Below are 25,144 nucleotides of genomic sequence, written 5' to 3'. Positions count from 1 at the left end.
AGCAGCGGCAAGTTGTCCAAACTGTCCACCCCGGATTGGGGCAACTTTTAATCTAATATCTTCTTTAAAGTTTTACCCTCTGTTCTTTTCCTTTTTTCCATTTCCCAACCGACATACAAAGTTCTAAATCCTGCCTTGGTTTTACGCTTCACATGTCACAGACAAACACACGCACACACAGCAGCATGTTGAACATGCTCAAGAAGTTTGTAAAACACGGCCACGCCCCCTGCCACCCGCCCTCTGCGCTCCATCTGGCAGCAGCGACGTCGGCAGCAACTATTTACCAACAATATTCGGCCAGGCCAACTCTGCCGGCCATATATTTCAGCTAAACGCCTTTGGAAACGCATATAAATTTTAATGGTAAATTGCAAGCTGTGGCCGCCTCAATGCACAGGTATCCTCCCCATTCCCCTGGAGATGGCCAAAAAAACAAGCCCCAAATTGCAACTGGAAACGGGGAAAAGCGGAAGATGGAATACGCTTCTGCTTCTGGATAATCCTCTTCTAGTCGGGATGGTCTTCAAGAAAATATAATCTTTTTCACTTGGGCCAAAACAAAAATTGTTTTCTGATTGAAGAACAGTTTCCCATAAAGTTACTACCTTAAGGATTACAGCTTTAGTTCTTTTATTTGCTTACCAATAAAATACATCTTATTTTCTTACAGAAATTCAATATTTCAACAAACTTATTTTTTGTTGTAAGATATTTGTGATGCAAATATTTATTGTATCTACTATCTAAGCTTCACCCAAAAATGTTAGCTTTATTACTGGAACAAAAGGTAACATAATATATTCCTTTCTGCATTTCATTATCCTGCTTTTCTATAAAATACCAAATATATAAAATAAAATGTACGTTGCGCTCTAATTATTTCACCACACTCAAGAATATAAATATGCTATTTCAGCAAAAATATTTAAAGACTTAATTATTCTTTATAAAAAATCAAATTAAACAGAGTGCTCATCTTGCGTAAATTCAGCATTTCCATCGCATACTCTTGCCCAATTCCGAGCTGAAATCCATTTAAAGGGCTAGGAATTCAATTCAGAGCGTGCACCCTGCACTCATCTCATCCCTCCCTCTACGTTTCCCATTTCTCCTTGAGCAGCTTTAACCAGCCACGTTTAAACTTCTCGCCAAGTTGGCACTTTAAAATCTGTTTGCCAAGTACAGAGCTGCTAAAGGGAGGCAGTGGCTAAAAATAAGGGAAAAGTTGGCAACCCGAACATATAGTTGGCGTCTTATTCTGTAACTAATGTGTTTGTCCAAGAGCTGAGTGCCGTGGTTGGCCAGGCCAACCCGAGCTGCACAGAAAGGAGTCAGGACGAAGACCCGGCCAGGATATGTCGCTGCACAAATTAGCTGCTCAATTATGCTGCCCCGCACTCTGTGGGCAAACAGAAAACGAGAACGGAGAACTGAGAACGGAGAGTGGCTCAATACTTACTTATGACAGTTAAATTCACTTTGGAGTTTCGCGTCGGACTCTTCTGGAAGTCGACGCGGCAGCGATACTCGCCCGTGTCCTCCTCCGTGGTTGACTTGATGGTCAGCGTGCCGGCACGTCCTTCCACGTGGAAGGAGAGTCGCTCCCGATAGTTCTCATCCGACCAGTGCGTGCCCTGGGCGAAGTTGGAGTCGCGTGTGTCCACACTGAAATGGGAAAACAAGCGGAGATCAAGACGTGCACTGGGAAAACATGTCAGTGAAATTGGCCATCTGTACGGTTAAGAGTAGTCATTTCTTCAAAATATACTGTCATAAATATACATTTTAACGCAATAGATATACCAATAGACCTCGGATTTAATCAAACCAAAAAGGAAAGGCCTTTAAGCATTTGGATTCGCGAATAATTAATTAATATAAATAAAAAGGGCAGCAGTCTTTGCAGCCCATGCAAATTAATAGTTTAACTAAAATTCCTCCTTAACGTTGTCATCTCCCTTAAAAGCTAACATACTAAAAATATACATGTTGTTGAAATTATTTCATTATCATTGGAACAAAAGTATGAAACCACATAAAATCCGAGGCTTATGAATCAATGCCTTTGGTTGATTTAAAATGGTAACCCAAGTATTCTAGTACACAACTTAAAAATGGCTTTAAAGTTTAAAAAAATCCTTAAGCCATATTATATCTCCTCTTTTTTCTCTCAGTGCAGGAATGGGAATGAAATTAAAACAATTTCTGTGTATCAACCCGAGCCAAAGGAAAACAAAAGTCGCCCTACTCTCATTACTTTCTCACGCCATGTTGAAAGTTTTTTATTATCGCCAACAGCGTAATTGGGTTCTGCAATGAATTAATAATACACACCCGCCCACTTCGCTGTAATTTATTGTTTTCGCTTGAAATTGCCGATTATTGATTATTCCATGCTGTCGAAATCCGGCGTAACGAGCTCATTTTGGTGGTCAATCCACGGTTTAAAGTGTCTGTTCTGCCTCTCAAACTCGGAGCATTTGGCAGAGTTGGTTTTTAAAAAAGTTCCGAGCCAGTTTGCCCGTGAAGAGAGAGGGCGGCGCCTGATTTAGGTCAACATTTAGCCGAGTGGCGAAGTTAATTGGGTTTAAAGCTCTCCTCTCCGCATTCTTGGCAAGACATAGTTAATTATGCACGCCTCGGCGTAATATTCTATTTCAGCATGCCTTTAAGTGGGCGAAAGCGTTTTCAATTGGGATCCTCGGTAATCCTCGCCCCAGGGAGCCAAGTTCGAAGCCTGATTTGAGTAGCATTGCCCAGATATAGGCTACTACTTATGAATTAATCATTCATGCCCAAGGGCCTTCGAGTTGCCATTTAAATTGCAGGTCGGCAAGTTGAACCTAAATTAGATCGACAACCGTCGTTTGTTTGGGCTGCTACGTAGATATTTCACCGTCCAGAAATTCGCCATAAATCCGCTTTGCGCATGAGTCGATCTTTTCTGCATCTCCATATGTCTTCTGCTCCCCGTCAGCCTTTGACAGCTTCTCGAATTGCCGGCCTGTGTTTTATTGCATTTCAATTTTGATTTGCTCGCAACATATGCTACACTCGAAAGTGGGTTGCCCCGATAATGAGGTTCTGCTGGAAACCTGACGCTGAAGCATCACATGTCAGCCGGGCAATAAAAACCCGATGGCGAATCGCTGGTGGCTGAATGCCGGAATTGAGCTGTCGGTGCTGGGGCGAAAATTAAATTTTCACCATAGGGCGTGGCCAGTGCGCTGGCCAGCGGTTTCTTTTTATGATTAATTCACTTGCTGAGTGGTTTTTAATTACAAACAAGAGTTGAGCTCAGCTCGACGGAGCCCTTTCCCGCGGACGGTCGTTATGCAACGCTAATTACTACTTTCGCCCGAGTCATTTGCAAGTCCTTGAAGTGCCCGAAGTTCAATTAGTTTTGGCCGCATGTCAATGGCCGGCTAGCTGGTTGCCACAGGCAATCAGCTAATCACCGGCCCTGGCTCACTGGCTCACTGGCCCACTCACATGCGGACAAGTCGGACAAATCCAATTAAAGTTTCACGCCTTTGATGTACAGAAGTCGTGTATCTGCAAGATACAAGATACTAGAAGCCGACGAGCAACCACTGCGACATAATGTTAGACATGAATAATTGAAAAAGTTTTGCTGCCGAATGTAACCTTGGAGCGAGCTGGGATTGTCCTGAAAGTTTTCCTCGATTTTCGGGTGCTACTCCCACAGAGCCCCTGTGTATAATTCTCTAGTTATGCTAATTTCGAGTTTGCCGGCTGGCGGACAGACAGTGCTGCCCCCGAAAAAAATTGCCTAATTAGCCGCCATTAAATCAGAATGAAAATTCCCCGCAAATACGCCAACTGACATGTGCAGGTCTCCGCTTTCCGGCCTTCCGCCTGCCACGCCCCCTTTTCCGATCCAATTTCCCGCCTCATCTGTCGGCCGTGTTTGTTTGCGTTGGTTGAGTGGCGAGCGGGTTGAGTGCGTCAAAAGTTGTCTGCGGTAATCAATTTTGTTTATTTATGGACCCGTGCGTGCCAACGTGTCTGTCTGAGTGTGTGTGGTTGAAATGTTTGCGGTGAGTGGGGCTGCGGCCTGTGGTTCTGCATTTGACACGGGGACTTTAAGTCTTAAGGGAGGCTCTAAAAAATGTGTCACCCAAACTTCGCCTGTGCGGCGCCAGCAGCTGCATTCGGGCGATTGAAAAGCAGGAGCCACTCACCTGTAAATGGGCGTCTTCAGGCCGACCTTGTACCAGATGACCAGGGCCACCCGATCCTCGTAGATGGGCGGGGTGACGTTGCAGGGCAGTCGGCCGACCGTCCCCATTATGGACTCGGATAGCACGGGCGGACCTGGAAAAAAAGACAGCGATTAGTCTGTGTCACAGGCGGAAGTGTACTGGAAAAAATGCAATCCTATTAGGATCTCTTTGCTATAAATTAAATATTAAAATAGTTATATAGTTGCTTTCCTAAAACTAGGTAGATTTATTTTAAGGAAAATATATATAAATGTAATACAATTCCACAACAAGCACATGCCCAAATCCTTTCAAGTTTTGAATTATTTCTTAAGCCAAAAAAGAATTCACTTAAGTCATAGAACTCTGAATGGAATTAATAAGCTTGAACCCGGATAAAAAAGTTAAATTTAGCAAAAGATTTATTTGTGTATAGAAGGCGGAAATGGGAAAAAGCAGCAGGAGCTGCAGGGAAGTGGCTGCAAAAAAACTGGCTAACAAATGATGTATAATTAGCCGAGGGCATTAGCACTTTGTTATTGGGCCAGACCCCCCAAAAAGCCAAGTTGCGGGGAGCATGCTGCGATCTTTAGCTTGGCCCAACTAATAATGCTATAAATAAAAGCGGAGAGACTGGCCCAAAGAACGGCGACGAGATAAAAGTGACGTAATGGGCGCGACGTCTTCATCGCTGTCCTGCGCCTTTTTCTTTCGTCCTCTCACATTAAAGTGAAATTAGCGAGCAAATCCTTTTTTTATGCTAATTTCACCCGGCTTTCAAGACGGGATTGTTCTTCCTCATTTCACCCCCCCTCCCCCTCCATGCCCTTTCCATTTGTTTTGCTGCCTTTTTTACGTTACTTTTGCAGCCATTTTTTGAGTTATGTCCTTTGGCTTGGCTTATTTTCCGAGTCCTTGCTCTTAACAATTTCCCTTTTGCTCGGCATTTATTTGTGTTATTTTTGGCCTGCACTTAAGATTCGTTTGCCTTTTCATTATTCGCAGTTGCTTTGTTCGCTCATATTTCGCCGCCTTTGTTTAAAGCGCAGAACGAGAAAGAGAGAGATTACTGTTTGAAGTTGACATTAATTTCGGGACTCTTCGCCAACTCAAGCTTATTTCAGATCCGGCCTCCGACAGAACCGGATTCCTCTCTTTACGTATTTTGGTCTGATTTTAATTTAAATTTTATAAAATTTCCACAGAATTTTCTTGCGGAAAAGTTTGTTAGCCCTTTTTGTCTGCCCACGAGTTTTGGCCAAGCGCCGTTGTCCCTCGTCACGGAATTCCGCCGTTGTTTGTATCTCATTTAAATTCACTTGTTAACTCATTTGCATTTCGTAGGCTCAGCGTTTTCGCGTGGCCCAAACAAAGTTATTACAGTTTGTTTGAAATTTCCCCATGCACTGGCCGGCCGCAAGAGATGATTTAATTGTGGACCCAACTCACAGCTCAGTCAACTGCAGGCGGCGCACATTGCTCATACGCAGCGTGGCCGCTGCGGAATTAGTTGCTAATCAGCTGGGAAAAAAAGCCAAGCTGCGCCAGTCATGACGGTAGCGATAATGCAATGCATAATTTATAATGATTATAAATGGTTTTTGCTCTCCGACTTTCGATTCGGCATAACACTGTTCGGTGGGGTGGGGTCAACCGGAGAGTCGTTTAAAATGTGATGTTGTCTAAGCCGGAAATCGCCGGGCTCCCCAGTTCTTTCCGCCCGGAATCGACATGGCCCGGGCCTGGCTGCCGCCATGTTTCGATTTTTCGCTCATTTCATATGCAAATATGTTCGATTTGCCATTACGGCGGGAGCAGAGCAGAGCAGGGCGAACCAGTGCCAAAGAACGAGGGCAACCGCAATAATAACAATGCCAATGATGGTAACGATGATGACGTCGTCCACACACACACACACACACTCTGCGAGGGCTGCTTTCACAATTTACATTTTCCTTGTGCTGAGTTAAACGAAATGCCAGCATTGGCAAAACATTTAATTATAGCAATTAGCTAATTAGAGATTTTAGCTGAAACCAAACGCAGTGTTCTCCCCTCTCCCGAACCACCGCAAAAATCAATCGTAAAGTGCCCAATGGCTGTGCGTGGTTCTGGGCCGAAATTGAACATTTTGGCCACGTTTGTCCACTTGTGCTGATTTGTTTTCGAGCCACGGGCTTGAATAATGCAAAGTGTTCGAATGAATTGCAACAGAGTTGCACGAAAGTTGCTCTACTTTGAATTCGTTTAGCGAAACTTTTTTCTCGCATCGCTTAGAACTATAAAAATGCCATCAACATTAATGGCCAAAACACGGCGACCATCAAAATTGTTTGCCTAAACAATTTTTAGAGGCCCGCCAGTATAGAGCAGTCGCTCGAAAAAAAAGGACAGGGAAATTGGTGGCATGGCTTGGCTCATTAGCCAGTTCACGTACACACCAGAAAACGCATTAAATTCGTGTGTGCGTGTGTCTGTATTCTGTGGCAAATTAATTGCACATAAAATTATAACTCAACGCACTTGAAACTGACAAGCGACAAGGTGACTTTCCCCCCGATTTCCGTCCAATTTGATGGCACATCCAGATGCCAGGAGGAAAGTCGTAAAAACCCAGGGGTAACTGCGTGCGTATGTGAGTGCTCTGCAGCTTCCATTAATTAAAAGCAATGTGTTGATTTCTTATTCCTTGCCGGGCTCCTTTTTGCAGGACTTGTTGGCTTCTTGGTCCTTGACAATTGCCGTTTTGTTTTGACTCTTAGCGTATTTATTGCCAATTATTTTTATGGCCAGAGGCAAACAGGCGTAAGGTGTGTAAATAAATGAACTTTAACATCGCTCGATATGTGTGACTTGTATTTTGATACTTAATGTTCAAGCAGGCATTTCCTATGGAACAAAAGTATAATCCACCAACCACTATAATAACTTTGACCATAATTCACTAAAGAGGGTTTTAATTCTGAACCAATTATTTAATGATTTATACACATTCGAATTTTTTTGCTAATAATAGATTGAATTATAATGGCAGCTTTTTTTTTATTTGCACAATTTTTCAAATTACAAACGCACTGTGAATAGAAGAAAATGTTTGATTTTTTTTAAACAGTTGACACTGAAAGCCTCAAAAAAATATCCTCTTTGTCAGTGCCTACAAAAATAATTCATTTAAAGTGTCGTTATACATAAAGCAGTTTAATTAATTTTCCTATTAAATGCCATTTAATTCCATTAATGTAATAAGCAGTGGCAAACCAGTTTGACCGCTACATAAAAACTAAACCTTTTTCAACTTTAAGAGCGTATTGCAAAGAGCAGAAGAACAACCAAATCAGAATATTCAAATGCCAAACTAAAGGAATTTCAACTTAAATATGACGGCAGCCAGCTAGCAAAAGAATCTGGCAAAAATTATTATGCAAATTTGCTTTCATATTAGTGGCATTTGCTATGCTCGGCTTCGCTGACGACGGAAGAGAAGACGGCAGAAAAAATAGAATCTGCGAATCGAGACATGGCAGGGGCGAACTCAGTTGACAACGGCAACATTTGCTGATTTGGCAAAAATATGCGCAGAACGTGGCAGCTGGGGAGGGTGGTGGGCGGAGCGGGGGCGGTGACGAAGAGGGGGAGGGGCAGCGCAGTGACATTGCCGGAAACTCCTGCCAAGAAATTGGCAGCCAAATTTAAATAAAACTCTTGTCAATATTTGCAAGAGACCAAAGAGAACGAGTGCGACTCAATATGAGTAACAAAAATGTTGTTTCAAATAAGTGCAAACATTTGCATAATTTGCTAAAATCATGGGGCTATCAAATAAAATAAGCATGACAGCTCTAACCCCGTTTTATTGGATTTGGGTTTGGTTTTGGTTACTTGGACGGAAAGGGTTCAGTTACTCGCAAATTTAGCTAACTGCAAATCATTGTGAAACCCATTTTGAAGGGCCGTTAATTGCACCGTTTGGGGCAGTACTTAAAAATTAAATAAAAATCAAATAAAATTTCAAATACAATTGAAGCGAATCGGGAGAGTGCTCAAGATGGAAGCAAATTTCAGTCACAATTAAATTAAATTCCCAACTGGCAGGAGGTCCGGCAACTATTCATGTGTAAATTCCAACAAAAGGCGCTGAGGGTGACAATTACGAGTCGGTCAAGTCCGTGTAGCTCTGCTCCTTTAACTTCTTCGCTGCCCTCTTCCTTTTGGCCATGTTCCCTGTTCCGTTTTATGGCCATTTGCTTTATGTAATGCCAAGTGTTGGGCCCAGAGACGGTTTCATAAAAGCAAAGGGCGACCGAGGCAGCGGCGCAGTTTTAATGTGCAATAAACTGTAACGATAATGATTATGCGTTCTAGGTGGGGCAAGACGGGAAAGAGACGGCGCGAGGCCATCAGGGGGAGGGGGGAGTAGGCCTCGGCTGTTGCAGCAGTCAATTCTCGGCATAAGTTGACTTTAATGTGCGCCAAAGTGGCAATTATTGAAAGTGCTCGGCCAGTCCGAGAAGTGTAACAAGCAATCGTTTTGTTTCGCTCTCCTTGATTTCGGCAAATGAATTTTATATTAAATTTAATTTTTACCCTATTAACACGAGTGGAAAGCAATGGGATAAAGGAAATAGATGTCGCACGAAAGCGTAAATGAATAGTAATAGCTTAGAATTTGTATATCTCTGCAATAGTTGTTCATATTGCAGAGGATTTTGCTTTCATTCATTATGTATTTATTTAGCATCGTAGCACTACACTCCAAATACTAGACATAATGTATAACGCAATCATAAAATTTCTTAATCTAATTGATATTGAAATGTCTAAAGGACATTTATTTTGTAATGACAAACAATTACTTTTGGATAAAAACATTGTTACAACAATTTATTAAATTTTAGCAAGCTGATCTTGAATTCACAAAAGAACATGGCCCTAAAAAATTCAGTACTTGTCATACCTTAGTAGCACGTAAAATTTTTATATTTAAACTATCCTACTTTATGTAACTACAAGTTTTAGTATATCAATAAAACAGAGCATATGGTTGATTTTATAGTGCCACAATGTACACGAGTCCATAAAACGACCGCTCCAACTTTAAGAGAGTTCTCTTCATTTCACATGCCATTTATAAGTCTAAAGAGCCGAACTCGGCCGCACATCAGATTCTTACATAACCCATCAATGGACAAGGCCAATCTACATACACCCTTGGTCTCATAAAAATGCAGTAAATGGCCGGGTAACAGACTGACTGACTACGGAAAACTTTCACTTCCTGCCCCGATGCCCCTTAAAAGATTCTTAACGGCCGAATTTTAGTGGCCATTGTGTGTGTGTGCTGGTCCAGCATTCTACCCTTTTCGCATTCACATTATGCCTGCCACAGACCATAAGTATCTGCGAGATACAAGCACGTGGCACCGGGCTTAGCGATATCTCTTGCACTTTATGGCAGAGGAAATACTCCGTGTCAGGTGGAACCTATACACATATCTTTAATGCACAAATCAAGTCACTTGAGCACTTTTTCTATAAACATTTTCATTTTATAGATACTTAAAAGGGCCGCCTGCATTTGGAGAGCCTTTTATGCGGGTCCCTACCCATCCCCCTTCCCTTCCCTTCCCTTTCCGTCCCGTTTGGCTTTTGGCCTCAGTCTGAGCCCATTTTATCCGCCGGGACCATTATGCCGGCTCTTTGTGCCCGGCTGAGAGTCTGTGATTTTAGCTAACGTTCGAAAATTGTTGCATAAGAAAGGGGTGCCAACACGTTGCGTGTATTAGAGTGATTGTGTGCGAATCTGTGTGAGTTTTCCGGGACTGCGTGCGTGTGTGTGTGTGTGAAGCCATGACCGTTTACGTGTCGCTGCTTTTACTTTTATCTGAAAGTGGAATCGGGTAATGCGTTGCTGACTCGACAAATGCTTAGCCAAGGTTTAGTTTTAGTTTTCCGTCTTCGCTTTCAAAAAAAAGGTGAATCTGATAAAAAAAAGTAATTCGATGTGCAAACGTAAGCTTGTGGAAATAATTATATAATGAAAACGTAGCAAAGGACAAATGGTAATTGCCTTCCAGGGTTTGTTGTGTCTTTATGAAAACATACGCAAAAATACAGGACTAATTTAATTTTCTTATATAAAAAGCCAAAATGGCAGAAAAAAAATTAAATTGTGGAAATCCCAAAGCGAATTTTTCCCTAATTGCTGCACACGGAATCTCCAAATGAAATTTTCAACAAGAGTGTCTTGTTTTATTGTATTTCTCATCTCGTTTTCACTTTGTGTTTTTCTGTATTTACTGCTCTTCTAAAGGGAATAGTAAAAGCCCAACGGGATATGCATAATTTTGCAACTTTTATAATTCATAATTCATTACTTTAAGTTTTAAAACATTTTTAATTGTAGTTTTTAAATATTCTGTAATGCCTTTCAATAGGAAATTAAAATCTATTAACTTTCATTATAGGGTATAAATTTGTTGTTGCCTGCGCACTTCCGTTCCTTTATGTCTCATTTTCTTTTCATATATATTTTTTGCTCATTTCGCTTTTCATACAATTTGTTGAGTACAGCGTTTTTTATGTCGTCCTCGTTTTTCTGTGAAATTATATATTGCCCTCTCCATTGTATTTTTTATTTTCCATTGATGTATTGCCGACTCTCTTTCTCTCCCATCGCACTAACACCCCGCGGCTGTTGTTCCTTGTATATTTTCAGATAGCATTAGAAATTAATGAAATCAATTTTTGGGAAAACAAAGAGGAAAAATCAAATTGAGGCCACGCAGAGGACTCCTTCAGATGCGTAGGGTCTCGAATGGGAATCGCTGGAGGGCGTTTACTTTATACTCGACTGCTGATTGGATTTCTATCGACTGCAGTTGATCATAGGTGGATTCAATGCATACGAAGCTGTCCGCATAAGGCAGCTGCGGATTGTTTGAACTTCAGCACGGCTTTTTCTCGGGATTTGAGCTTCTGCTTCTGTCAAAATGCCTGCAGAAAAGGGTCGCCGACCGCATAAAACATAAAATGTCCGGCCATTGAAAGGGGCAAGGCACATATTTTCTGTATAAAAACAATTTTCTTTGATTTATGCGCTCGTAAAAAACAAATAAAATCTACATGCCCATTTAGAGGCAGTCGTTGTGCATACATCTTCCCCTCTAAACAATTTAATATGATATTTTCCTAGCTAATATATTAAAAAATATGAAACCGTAGAGAGCAGTAGCCTCTGGCCTCAAAGTGCGCTGCAAAGTATGCTGCACGTTTTTTCCGGAATCTTTTGTTTCTTTTTTTCCCCCAACGCGGACAAAAAATTCGTATCCCCGCTGCTCTGAGTAAAATAAACACACAAATACAGCAGACCGTAATGTGTGCGTAATGTATGGCAAATATGTGCTCGCTGCACACATTCACATACATATGGGCACATAAATATTTCATTAAGTATGTGTTGTGCCCCATTTATGATGTGTTTGTTACATTGCACAGCCATAAATACGGCAAGAAAAACATTTTGACGATGCGTCTGTTGGCGAGCATCAAATATTTGGCCAATGAACCGATTCGATGGCACATGTCCATCTGAAGGGGAGTTTTTCATTTTTTCATTTCAAAATTTAATTCACATAAGAAGCGCGCGGCTGACAACTTTGCACATTGTCGGTCGTGTTCGACATGTGCCGCAGCTTAATGCTGATTAGCAGCAGCCACACATTTGGCATGCACATTGGCATTAGCGGCTCGTTGGCTCGCTAACCATTTATGCTGGCCAGTCTGCAAATTGACCAGCCGCCCCACTCCGCGATGATGAATGAGTGTCCGTGGATACGGGATCCGAACGTGAGCGGATAGCCAATTACATTGGTGGCGGCCAATGGAGTCAGGGGGCGGAAATGAGCCGCCACTCATAAGCGAAGCGTTAACCGCGCTTAAGCTGGGCGCGTGTCTTGGCCAAATCGCCTGCGGGGGTTGCTAATAAGTAGCTAAATGACTGGGCTAACTCCACACTCCACCCCCTTTACGCTCTCAATTAACTATGGAATAGGTGGGGCGGACACTTCATAACTGACCCTCGAACCCTTTAGTTTCTGCTCTGCAATGCCGACACCCTCTGACCCCTAATCCCGACCAGGCATCGGAGCAGACTTCCTTCGTGTCATGGTCTACTGTTCGCTTATCCAATGCCACTGCCGCTCAACAAATGAAACGCTCTGTCATGTGTCAGTGCAAATGCAGACAAAACACTGAAAAAGTAGCAAAAGCAGATGGGGTGGTGCTGATGCTGGCGTTGCCGATGGCGATGGCGAGCACCCCGAACAATCAGTGGGTACATGGACGCCGACGTCCACCCCCCACCCCTCACAACACTCTGCCATTCCACTCAGAGTCATTGTCATTAATTTGGCCCGGCTCGGGCTCAAAGCAATAGCTTAGGAGTCGGTCTGCGCCAGAGCCTGTTCCTGTTCCTGTTTCTGGTCCGGGTTTTGGTCCTGCTCCTATTCCTAGTCCTTGTCTGCAGCAGTGGCATCATGAGAGTGCAAAAACAACTTGCCAGTTAAATGGGAGCTCCCAGTGCTGGGAGTTCTTGTACAATGGTTGTAACAGCGGTACTACTTCGCTTTTCGATGGGTTGTCAGACAGCAACAGCAGAAGCTTGAAAAACAGAGGTACGAAATTTGGTAACCTGACTGACTGGCTTAAACTCCCATTCAATTCAATTTCATTTCGGAGTTCGGCAACTGATGAAGTGCAGGAATTCGTTCTATAACAATTTCAATGGAACATTAAAACTACATTGATTTAATGTTAAGCTTGCCAATTTATTCCACTGTGCCGTTCCACCTCTCATTTCCCAGAGCAATGCAGAAGGTCTGGGCGCAGTGTCTAAATTAAATAATTCCCACAACTGTTACACTGTGTCATGTCTGTTGGTGGAGGGAATAATCCCCAGCTTCTCCCTCCAGCGTTTCATTTTGTTTTTTGTGGGTACAACAATAACAAAAACAACAACAACAAAAACCAAAAGCAAAACAACAACAGTCATGACGGCAGACCTGATAAATGAGTCCCTAATATGAGCGCTGTTAATAAAAGTGGCAAATTAAACGTCAACCTCTACAATTTTGTGCCATTTGTCTGAGGGGGGGTTCAGTTCAGAATAGTTATAATACAAATGGTGAGTGGGGTGAGGGGGGGATTGCCAGAATGCCAGACCCTCAACTGATTATTGCTGTTGGTTTTGCCTTTTTTAATGTCTATTTGTTTGCTTTTCGAATGCCTTACGGCTCAGCGACAATGGCTGAGAGCGAGCAGAACTTCCAGCCCGATTGTGGGTCTCATTAGTTGTCGGACACGCCCCTTTCATTGAGTCTGGGGGCGGAGGAGGGTCTGCGGCTTGTTGGTTTATAGTTTGTCGCATGATTTTGCACTTAAATTGCTTACAAAATGTTTGACAGGGCAGCAACACGACTTTTGAGTGAGGATTTTTAATGAGTCTCCGTGCGTGTGTGGAAGCAGTGTTTCTAATAAAGAGCTTGAAAGGGTACCGAACTGCCTCTTGGGGCCCTTGAATATTTAATTATCCATCCGCCCCGTCCACCACCACTTGAGTGGAGTTAGGTCTGGCCCATAATACATACATAGTCAAAGGTACCAGTATAAACAAAAAGCCAAACGCAATAAAGCGGAAATTAATGCTTCCATTATTTCGATAAACAATTATTTTACCGCACACAAACACATTGGCTATGAAAGCGAGTGGGAAAACACAATAAAAGGCCAAATTCATTGATTATCGATAATTTAGGCTAGTGGTGGGGGAGGGGGGATTGGGGAGTTCCGTTTTAGCCACAGCTGGCCGCCTGCGTGTGCGTTAGCCAGAATAAACAAATGGAAATGGGCCGGAAAAACAGAGGAAAAATCTATTAACGCCCGGATTATTAACGTCACACTATAAGTAATTTATACGTTAATTATGCGTGCCTGAGTGGAGGGAGTTGGGAATAGATGAAGGGGCGAACGGCATTAATTATAATGGTCTTGGGCCTGAAAAAGAATACGCCCGACGGCGATGAACTACTTGCAGTGCGCTCTAAGATATGCAGTGAAATGTGGGCAAACATATGAGATGCGGTCTTGCCTCGCCACTTTCTCCGCCCCTTTCACTCGCTTTCTTCACAGCTGCCTTCCTTTTGAGATAGCAGACTTAAAACTAGGCGGGTAAAAGTAACAGGCTGACATATTACGACTAATGTCGCCCCAGCACGATTCGGGCTCAAGTCGCTGGAGAAAACTGAGCAAGCAACTTGAGAAACGACAATGATGACTTGGCCGTGTGTGCGGGTGTGTGTGAAGCACTATGCATAACTAAGGCTGCAAATGATAAACTTGCAAGGGGAAAAATAAAAGTGGGGGCTGCCTAAGTGGAAAGTATGTCAAGCTCAGTGACACAATAAGAACACACACACATACGGAGGAGAAAGGGGGAAAAATACTAGGGCAGGCGGAGGAAACTGCCACGTGCAAATTATAAGCCTGCATGTGTCGTCTATATCATCATCATCATCTGGTTCTTGTTCTTGTTCTTGCGTGCGCCTGCGATTATCTAAGCTTACTCTTCACCTCCAGTGCCGGGCTATGTGCCCATGACTATGTTGCCTTTTCTCTGGCATTGCGCATACGACGCGTACGCCAGCGCCCACTAAATGCGTTTATTAATGCTTCTCCTTGGCCTAATTCGCAACACTTGTGCGTCGTAGTCTTCGTCGACGTCGTCATTTACATGCATACATCATTTTGCATACATGATGTATTGTTGGCTCTCCATTCCACTGAGCTTACCGAGCTTATGCTCCCGGCATTCCCCCGGTATTCCTATTCCCATGCCCCCTCCCAGGCACTGTACCGCCCCGAATGTCAGTGCGGAAAAACAAAAGGCAACAGCAACAGCGGCAGCAGGGCATAACAATGATAATAAAGGCGACAGGCTCGGCTGGCAAGGAGCTGCGACAGATGTCCTTGCCGCCAGGTAGTCACCATGAAGCTTCCCGAGGCTCAGGCCCAGCCCATAATAAAGACAAATGCTCGGCGAAACTTGCTCAGGACACATAATTAACACGGGAAAAGAGCTCAGAGAGGATCGGGTTTTTGTTTCAGCACTGAAATTGCTTTGAACTGCACCTGCCCCCGCTCACAAGGATGTTGCACAAGAATGGAATACAAAGAAAAGGATGCCTTAAGAAGGTTTAATTTAACACACGCAAAGAGATAAAAAGTGAAATAAGATGAGCCTGTGTCACGTGTAGTGAATTTCGTCATTTAAGGCCGCTTTTAGATGACATATCCTTTATAGTAAATTAATTGATTGTTATGTATTATGTAGTGCAACCGTTTTCCCCTGGTGTAATCCCAAATACATTTCTCCGCTGTTATGCCACAAACACTCGTCATCGACTTTTAAGTGACCCCAATGGCTTGTTGCTCTTCTCGAAATTTAATGGGATCCCAAAAGATAAATCTCAGCCGGCAAATCATGACCTGCTACACACACTACCCACTGAAGACCCATGATCTCTGGTCCCTGTCGCTGGATATCCCTTCCTTGTTAATAGCCGTCAGTCAGAGGGGCAAAACATTAATCAAATTTTCAACCGAAAAATTCTCCAAGTTGAGCTCGGCAGACAATCGAAAAACTTTGCAGGTCCGAGCTGTCTGTTTCCAACCCGCTTGCTACCCAGATAAGCCCATTTAGCAACGTTGTCATTTCTCTTGTTTCGTAACGTTGATTTCATTTTATTGTAGCCCGCTGTGCCACCCACCTCCCCCCATCTTCCAGCCAGCGCACGCCTGTCATAAATCTTGTTTTGAATGTCCTGCCAGCGTTGATAGCGTCAAGGGGGGGGGAGGGGGTGAAGGACTTGGGTCGGCAAGGGGAAGGGGGCCCTAGTCATCGATTCGCCTGCATACACACATATTTAGGTACATAGCATATATAGCCATGGCAACACATTAAATTAGTACACTTGATCGAGCAAAAAATATTTATGGGAAAGCGCTTCGGCGAATCGGGACCAGCGGCCCAGTTGATGATTCGATGGGCGCCCGTTTCAAGGACGCACGCCTCCTCCCGCAAATGAAACAAAGTGGGGCTGACGGGTGCCGAGTCAACTGTTTCCATAGAACGGCGCATTGTGACTGTTATAAATCTCGAACGCAAATTGACTGTGCAACGTTGCGACGCCTTTTGAAGTGGGGCTTGGTCGGTTCGCCATTTCACCATTTCACCATCTCACCATTTGTCCATTTCGCATTTCGCTTTTTGGGGCTCCAAACATTTTCGGGCCAACGCCGGACTGTCGGGCTGTCTGGTTCCGTTCCGCAGATAGGCTTTTGATTGGCATTTTATGTCTGTTCGTCGCTGCTTTTGACTTATGTTTCATTAATTTGTATCATTTTTATGGGAGCTAACAAGGGGCTCCGATCCCGATATGGATAATTGACCAGATGGGTTCTAAGATTGTAAAAAGGTTATAAAAGTCATGGTGCTTCGCGTGCTTACATTTCAATGCTCTCAAACCTTTTTTCTATATATACACATTATACTGAGAAATGAAATAAAATGACTTAACAATGTTTTAATTTCGTTTTTAAGTTCATCCAGCTAAAATAAAGTGGCTTTAGTTCCAATGATGATTCATAAATATATTAAGAAATGCCCCTTTTCGTTATTTATTAACTCTTCATTTATCGAATATCCTTAAAAGAGTTATTAATGGAAAGCCAAAACCAGAAGTGCTTTATTTAAATAGTCAACTTTCTCGTTCGTTTCCCCCTCACAATTAATTATTCCTACTCAATTATAATTACTTGATATTTAACTTGTGTGTGTGCTGAAAATAAATCAAGGGCCGAATGAACTCTTCTGACCCAACCGATTTTCGATTGTCCGAGTCAATACTTCGGGAAAATATAATGGCTGCAGCTGGCACCGTTTGCGTTCTCCATCACCGGCAGACGTTAAATGTTTGCTGGGAGGAAAACTGGGGAAAAGCTGGGGAAAACATATCCAGCGCTTACACAAAATTTGCAAGGCCTTAATGTATCCACTCGAATTTGTTTTTGGCATCTCTTGAATTTTCGCCACGACAGACAGAGTCGATGCGAATCGAGAGCGCTCTTCATAAATCCATTTTATGAATTCGATGAATTTTGCATGCAGCCAGCATGGGTATGTGGGGAAAGGGGGGAAGGGGGCGGTCCCGGGGCCCTGGGAATCGTGCATATTTAAGCAGCGTCAGGCAAATGAATGAAAGTCCCGCTGCATTCCATGGGCTTCGATCCGATGCTATGGGCCGAGCACTGCCTGTCATATGCAAACGAAATTAAAATGCACTACAACGTCAGAGGCGGCAGAGAAAAAGTGCGCACGAATGCATAAGTAAGTGAAGTGGTTCGACGTACTCCATTGAATGGCACTCCAAACTATGCAACACATCCGCATCTGCATCTGCATCCGCATCCGCATCTGGCCCGGCGGAGACAAACGAAAGTATTTATGCCCGAGAGTGAGAGTTCTCCTCCTCCAGGTGAAACTTGGCGAAGAACAAGGAGGAATCGTCCCAGCTGCAGACACTTCAGTATGTCAATGGGCACAAATGAAAAGCCAACGGCAGGGGGGAGGGGAGGGAAGGTAAAAACATTTAAATTGCAAACATAAATACCCGACAAACTCCTGTTGCAGCGCATATAAAATACAGAATACTTTTAGTATTTGTGTGCAAGGGACACGCTCTAAGCCCGTACAAATAAAGTGCATTTAAAATGACACGCCCCGTGTAAATGGGTCAGGGAACTTTTAAAGCAAGGCACGTAAATCGAAAGTGGGCGACTCGGCCAAAGTAGAGTGCATATGGGCCCACTCAAGTCGCGACAATGCGTATACGCCACGTTGTTCGGGGCAGGGAGTAGATGCAGATGGAAAGCCTAATGCAATCGGGTTAGGCAAACAGCGAGTGGGCATAGCACTGGCTTCGCCCGTAGGCAGTAAATTATCCCAGGGACCGGGGAATCCCCCTTTCTCTCCTGCCACACCGTATCGTTCCCCTTTGCAAACCGTGATGATTGGCGCGCTCTGAATTAGCATTGTGCCGGACTCAACCGGACTCCAGTCGCGCCGCCTTTGCCGCTGATTCGACACAAAAAGCATCCAGGACCCACGTTTTTGTGTCCTGCCAGTGTCCGGGTGCGGTTTTAAATGTGTTTCTATTGATTTTGCTGAACACACGCCTTTGGCAGCCCTTCTGCGTATATACTTTGGGCAGGCAGCTGCCAAATTGAAAACTGCACGCCCACAAAATAAATTTAGCCAAGGCATGGAGATGGCATCGGAAAAAACCTGGCAATGTCCAGGATTCCCCACCGTCCTCACTCGTTCTCTCTCTCTCCATACACTCCCCCCTTATCCTTGCGGCCCGAGGGTTATTTGTTGAGTTTTGTAAAATTTATGCTTGGCAGCAAGTCAAAACGGGGAGGAGCTGCGGTCGAGGTAAAGTCCGTGGGGGCTTCCCCATCCACTTTGTCCCATATGGCAGCCAGAGCAATTCCCATATAAATTTAATGCGCCAACAGGCAAAAGAAATGTGTCCTCCTCCGGCTCCTGACTATGACTTAATGCACGGGCTACATAAAAATTGCATTAGGCGCAACGAGAATTATGCAACACAGGGGGCGAGTGGGTGGTGCTCTGACTTGAGCAATCTATTCCTGAGCCCGGCGGCTGGGTCCAAAGTGAGTCGCCCGGGAAAGTAGCTGGCGGAGGGCAGGTTACCCAACAGAGTAAGCTAATTTCACACATGATAGGCCTCGGCGGTTTGTTCAGCTGGAAACGGGGTTACGCTTGCATTTCAGGGACCGAAAGCCCTTCAGCTGCACAATTGACTTGCTACAAAAGGATCTCCGGCCCCATCAAATCATAATACTTTGCTAATGCGCCGGGCCAACAACAACACGGCCCTCCTGGGCCCAGCTTGACATTTATACGGAATGATTTCTTAAAGCGCTTCCCGTTGAGTGGACCTTTGGGTCAAGTTAATGGACTAGAAATCGCCTGCCGCAGCAACAGTCCTGCTCAAAAAACAAAAAAAAAAAGGATAAAACATTGTAGCAGTGAATAATGCGCATAATAAAGTGTCCAAAACATTTGTTTTCTTTTTGCCCGTCCGGCCAGTCCTCGCTTTTTCGGTTTCTCCACTCTGGCCTTTTTATTTGGCACAACTTTCAAAGCCAAATGATGGCGAAGAAGGGGGGGGCTGCGGGGGCGTGTGCGGCTGGCCTAAGTTTCAAATTGCTTTAAATTTGTTGTAATGGCGCTTTAAGTAGTTTTCCCTTTGGCCCGTTGATTTATGGCGCCTGTGGGGTGGGCGAAAGTCACCAATTTTTTGATGCAGCATATTTCGGTAATGGCAATAAATGTGGCCATAAATCGGACGGAAAGAGGGAATCGATAGTCTGGGTGTTTTAAGTGCGGCTTGAAGAATCACAAAATGGCAAATCCAATACGAGTTTGGTGGCAATTAGCTCGTCTTACTGCGCGACCCCAAAGCCCTTCGGCAAATATTGATACAGTGAACAACGTGATCGAGGCCACATCACACAAACGGAGCAGATACTGGAGGCAGTCAACTGTCTAGCCAACTTCCGGCCATAGAAATTAAATGCGCACCACGCACATGTGGCCCATGTTGGTATTGCTCGCTCTGTTGCTTATGTGTTTGCCCAAACATAAACACTGCGGCTGTGTGCCGAGTGTGTGCGCCTCAAATAAATATTGCATAAAGTCAAATAGGACAGGCCCGTGCACACAGAAATGGCCGCAGACTCGGCAACATCAACATAAAACATAAACAGACGCATTAGCAGCAAATCATTTAAATACACGCAAACGGAGAAGGGAGAAAGTGGCAAAGAGAGCTCCAGCGAGCGACTAACTGGCTAACTACCCTTCTGAGATAAGCAAACTGAACGAGGGTGGTCCCTATTCTTGGGATTAAAGGATTAGCTAATCCTCAAAAAAAAAAATAAAAACAATATTCCATTAATTTAACTTTAAGTCAAATATAAAGATCAAAGATATTGGAAAATAAGTTCCTACAGCTTTTGCCATTTACAAATTTGTTCCTACTCAATTTTATTAAACATTTTAAAGATTCCCTTTTACAATCTTAAATTCATTGAGGACAAATAAATATTTCATATTTATAGCTAAGGTTGATACAAATTTATGATTTGTTTTTACTGCCAAATAAACAAAATCGGTTTCGGGTTTAATATATTTGGTTATTTCATTTGACATTGAACATAAATTACCGGTAAGTAAAATGTTATAACGATTGATGATTAGGACTTTAACATTCGAAGTAAATGTAGGTATTATGATAAGACCAGATTATTTTTTAATATATTAGAACATCTTGCCGGTAACGATATCGCTTATCGTGACGTAATTCGACCAAAAAGATTAAAATCACTATTGTGCAAATTCCATCTTTACTTATATTTAACTTTAAATTGTTGTTCAACCTAAAATCAAAAGAGGTTAAAAAATAAACAATGACAGAATTGACTTTCAGATGGAAGAGATTGCTATGACACCCCTAACAGAAATGCCTTTATATCATCGCTTTTATTTGTGTAGGTGTCTGCCTCGCCCAATCTAATATTCTGAATTAGATACACGTTTCAAGGACAGCAATCTCTGGCCAAAACTCAGCCATTCGACCGCAGTCTGAAAGCATTTAGTTGGTGTATTCCTTTGACTTTTAGCCAGGCGCCTCCTGCTCCAACAACTCGGCTAATTATGCTGGCAATAAAAACTCGTCTCAAAATGTTGCGAGCATGTGTGCGTGGCCCCTTTTGTAGGAAGATGAATGTCGAGACACACACACAGACAGCTATTGTGGGTGGGGTGCTGGGTGGGCTTTCACACAGCTTTCCCCCGCCACAGGAAACAGGCAGCTGTGCGAAATTCTTCAACTAAAATTGCAAAAGTTTTCCCCCACAAAACTGTTTTGTGAGTGCCTGCGCCTGTGTGTGTGAAAAATGGCCAAATAGCAACTAATATGGCGCACATTAATTACGACAAAATGGCGCTAATGTCGTCAGTGCTCAGCCACCCACACACACACACACACTCGTAAAGGCACGCACTTCCGGTTCGGGGCATTCATTAGTATGCGTGTCGCAGCACACGTTTTCCAACGGCGCCAAATTTTCGCTTTCGAAGAAAGGACTCTCGCTACTTTTGTGGCAGCCAGTCAGAAGTTTTCGCCGTTTTGTGGCCTATGATTGAACAAAAAGCTTGCCATTTTTAATTGATTTAGCCGCGGTTCAAAGCGTTTCCATGGTAAACATTCATCTGCATTTCTGCTGCCTTTCAAAATTGTAAAATACATTGAACTACACGGATTGGCATTGTTTGTTTCAACCAGCGCTGTTGTCCAACAACTAACATGGATTGTTGTTGCCGCTGTTGTTGTGGGCTGTGTGTATGGGTTCGTTTAGGTGTGAAAAGGCGTTTTGTGCGAACGCCCCAACCCGCTTCAGATTGGCGGACCTATATCAATGGCGGGTCCCCCGACGTTGGCTGTAAAAACATTCCCGAAATACACCCGCTTTATGCCATAGTTTCCGCTCTTCAGGAAATTTCCCTGACCCTGGTTTTTATTTTTTTTTGCTTTATTAGCCAAACAATGCACGTAGGCGGATGGCGGCATAAATAATGCCGATGGTTGGCCAAAACATGACCCTATATTTCATGCATAAACGAGTATTCTTTACATTGTCTGCGTGCCCGCCTTTTGAAAGAGCCAAACGCCGCGACACGCCCTCGGGATGGGGCGCAAATATGGTTATCGGAAAAAGGTAGCTGCCGTGACATAATATTTTCATCTTATTTTTCACCGAAAATAAATCCACAAAGCAGGCAAATAAACCCGCAAGCACTCTCACCCACAGCCCGACAATCAGACACAAAGTAGCCCCACATTTGTTTGGGGTTTTCTTTATCCCGAAAACATTTGCATCTGGCAGCCAGGACAACGGCAGCAACAGATGGAAAAGGGAAATCCTCCGAAGATATCGGCGGGAGCGGGGTGGTACGAATCCATTTTTCTGCGGCTGGTTGACTAGGCAACTGCTTTGATGTGCCGACTGTAAGATTTTTCGCTATCGGATCGGATTTATTTTGCCAGCATTTGAAATAAATATGCTTTGACGGCCGCCATTTGGGGTTATTACGATAAATTTCGCAGTAACTCGAATCGATCATTAGGTGAAAGCGCATCAATTAAGCCTGGCTGAGTCCTTAAGGATTTTTCCGGGAAGCTTAAAGAGAACGCCTAAGCGCCGGTAAGGCCGTAGCATTGATTTAGGGTACACAAAAGTAGGGAAAGCAGGGCAGGGAAGGCAAACAACTGTTTCGCTGGGCCAAACAAACGTTAAGGATATAAAATGGGCCCAGGACAGAGCGCACTAAAACCTTCTTTTCAGCTCGAAACGGGCACGTGGGAAAAGTCCCGGGGAAAACGCTTCAGACAAAGGCGGCTGGTGAAAACAATTGTTTAAGGCAAAGTGCGTGCGCCACAAAGGAAGGGCAGAAAGGAAAGCCCGCCAATGAGCCACTGTGAGCTGTTCTGAGCCCCTTTTCTTCCGCCCGTTACGCTTTGGCCCTCGTAAACATTCATGTGGGTGTGTGTGTGTGTATGCCCCGCAGAAGGACCTCACATGTGCGTGCGTGTGGCACGTCCTGAGCCTGACTGTTGCTTCACTCGCGCCTTTTGCTTTTAATGCCAGCCACAACAGCACCAGAAGCCATTCCCTTGTTATGCGCGAGCTCACACAATCCTCCTTCCCTCGCTTCTCCCTCTGTCTTAAGTATTTTGTACAATTTTAAAATGCTACTTTCACGCCAAATTTAATCTGAATGACATTTGGGGGCGAAACTACCGCCAAACAATGAACGATTGCCAGATTGTGTTTAAAGATGGGACCGAAAGTCTGGTTAAATAAGGGAGAACAGAAGTATTAAAGCCTGTCAGTTAACATGATTCCTTGCGAATAACGAGCGATATCTAGCGATAAATTTAAGCAATTGTTAACAATGACACAATTGACATGGCCCATATCATTAGCTCATTTTCCACCCCTACTTTCTAAGAAAGACTCCTTTAAATCTTTCCATTCCATCCACTTTGTATCATACAATACACATGATAAAACATAATAAATTTAAATAAATAAGTATTTAAGCTGAAAAACTTAAAATAAAATAATGAATTTACAAATGAATATAGAAATATCAGAGACCCTCCTAAGTTCTTCAGCTCCTATAGCTTCTAATAAACTCACTATTAACTTGAAGTTTCAACTATAAAATAGGATTTATATTATTACAAATAATAATTTGAGCCATAAATTCTGGTATTTAGTGCACATTGGTATTTAAAATTAATAAATTAAATTATAACCAATCAATTTATTTTAATTTCAAAAGCCAAATAGTGAACCAAACCCACAAATACGTTATTAGATTTGTTTAATGCCACTCTTATCCTAAAAAGAAGCCCAACATGTACAATTAGAGGGTATTGAATTTGACAGGCCTTTCCCACTTGCTTTAAATTTCTTTTGTCGGCTTAAGAGACGTTTGACGCATTCTTAGACAAGTCAACATGCCAAGAGATTAATGGAATTGGCATTGAAAAACTCCAGACAGCCAAGCATACTTATGTGAGATCCAAACAGAATACACACAAAGAGAAGATGAAAACCAAATTGATAAATATCAAATTATAAATGCCACAAAAAAGCGGAGATTATAAAACCGAAGAGCGGCAGACAACAAGACCGTAAATAAAGTCACATAAACGGTCATAAATGACTACTGTATTTGTTATTATTGCCTAGCTAAAAAAAAATAATCAAAACGCTGAAAACAATAGCCATAAATGCAAAGGGCGAGAGCATATGAAAACCGATTTGGCCACAGACAATTTTGCAATTTAAAATAAATAATTCGCGGCGGTGTGTGTGTGTGCGAGTGTGTATGGGAATGTGTGTGCGCTAACACCCACAGAAATGGACTCACATATGAGCCATCCGAATGGAGAGATTGCATTCGCCAGATTAGCTGCTTACAAACTCCGGCCATGGCCTTCTGTTTAAGCACTGATAATGGACGCTTGGCGGGCGGAGAAGATTAATGGCCTTTGTGCATCTAATTTCGATTTAACGAAATTTATTTTTGATTGCCAGACAATAAGTCAGGCAAATTAAATGGCTAAAGTCGGAGTGCGTGAGGCGTGGGCGATTTGACATGGGTTTGCCAAAGGTTAAAGCTGAATTATTGCGACCCGGGAGCCCTGAAAGGCCTGTTTCATCTGTTTCCGCCTCCATTTGGCAACGTCGCATTTAAATTACAAACGGAAGACATTCAATCATTTTTCACATTTGTCAAACACATATTTGGCGGTTCATATTGCCAAGGTAAATATGGTTATGGAAATGGAAAAATGCACATAGGAACCCAAAGAACTCAAGTTGAGTGCTGCCCCATATATGTAGTATATATATGTGGGGCCTGTGCCTCTGAAGGCCGGACACCAAATGCAATTTGAGTCAACTCTTGTCGGGATTCGCTTGCCTGAACAACAATGTGGGCGGTGGGCCAGGATGTGGGTGGCACCGCATTTTGCATGGGGCACTCACCGCAGGACGACAATTTGTTGTTGCTGCCGCCTGGCCTGTTGTCGTGAAAAGCCAAAAATGGGTTATATATTCTAGGCAGAGACACAAAAGCTGCGTTGACAAGGGCCACCTACGAAACAGCAGTTGAACTTTTGACCCCCGCCGCAACA

General features: G+C 43.4%; 1 protein-coding gene across 8 annotated transcripts in view; it reads right to left on the bottom strand.

Annotated features, from left to right (window-relative positions):
* Window positions 1-25,144, bottom strand: part of LOC108043645 (nephrin) — a 60,098-nt gene that overhangs the window by 17,855 nt on the left and 17,099 nt on the right. For all 8 annotated transcript variants that reach the window (XM_044461491.1, XM_044461505.1, XM_044461510.1 and 5 more), the window contains 2 exons: window positions 4,209-4,341; window positions 1,463-1,668 (listed from right to left, as the gene is read on the bottom strand). In XM_044461491.1, coding sequence (XP_044317426.1) covers window positions 1,463-1,668; window positions 4,209-4,341 — 339 coding nt within the window. The remainder of the gene's footprint in view (window positions 1-1,462; window positions 1,669-4,208; window positions 4,342-25,144) is intronic.

The sequence above is a fragment of the Drosophila rhopaloa genome, unplaced genomic scaffold (assembly GCF_018152115.1).
Source record: "Drosophila rhopaloa isolate 14029-0021.01 unplaced genomic scaffold, ASM1815211v1 contig_115, whole genome shotgun sequence".
In the NCBI taxonomy this organism is placed as follows: domain Eukaryota; kingdom Metazoa; phylum Arthropoda; class Insecta; order Diptera; family Drosophilidae; genus Drosophila; species Drosophila rhopaloa.
Note: the sequence above shows the minus strand (reverse complement) of the source record. Positions and strands in the feature narration are given on the sequence as shown.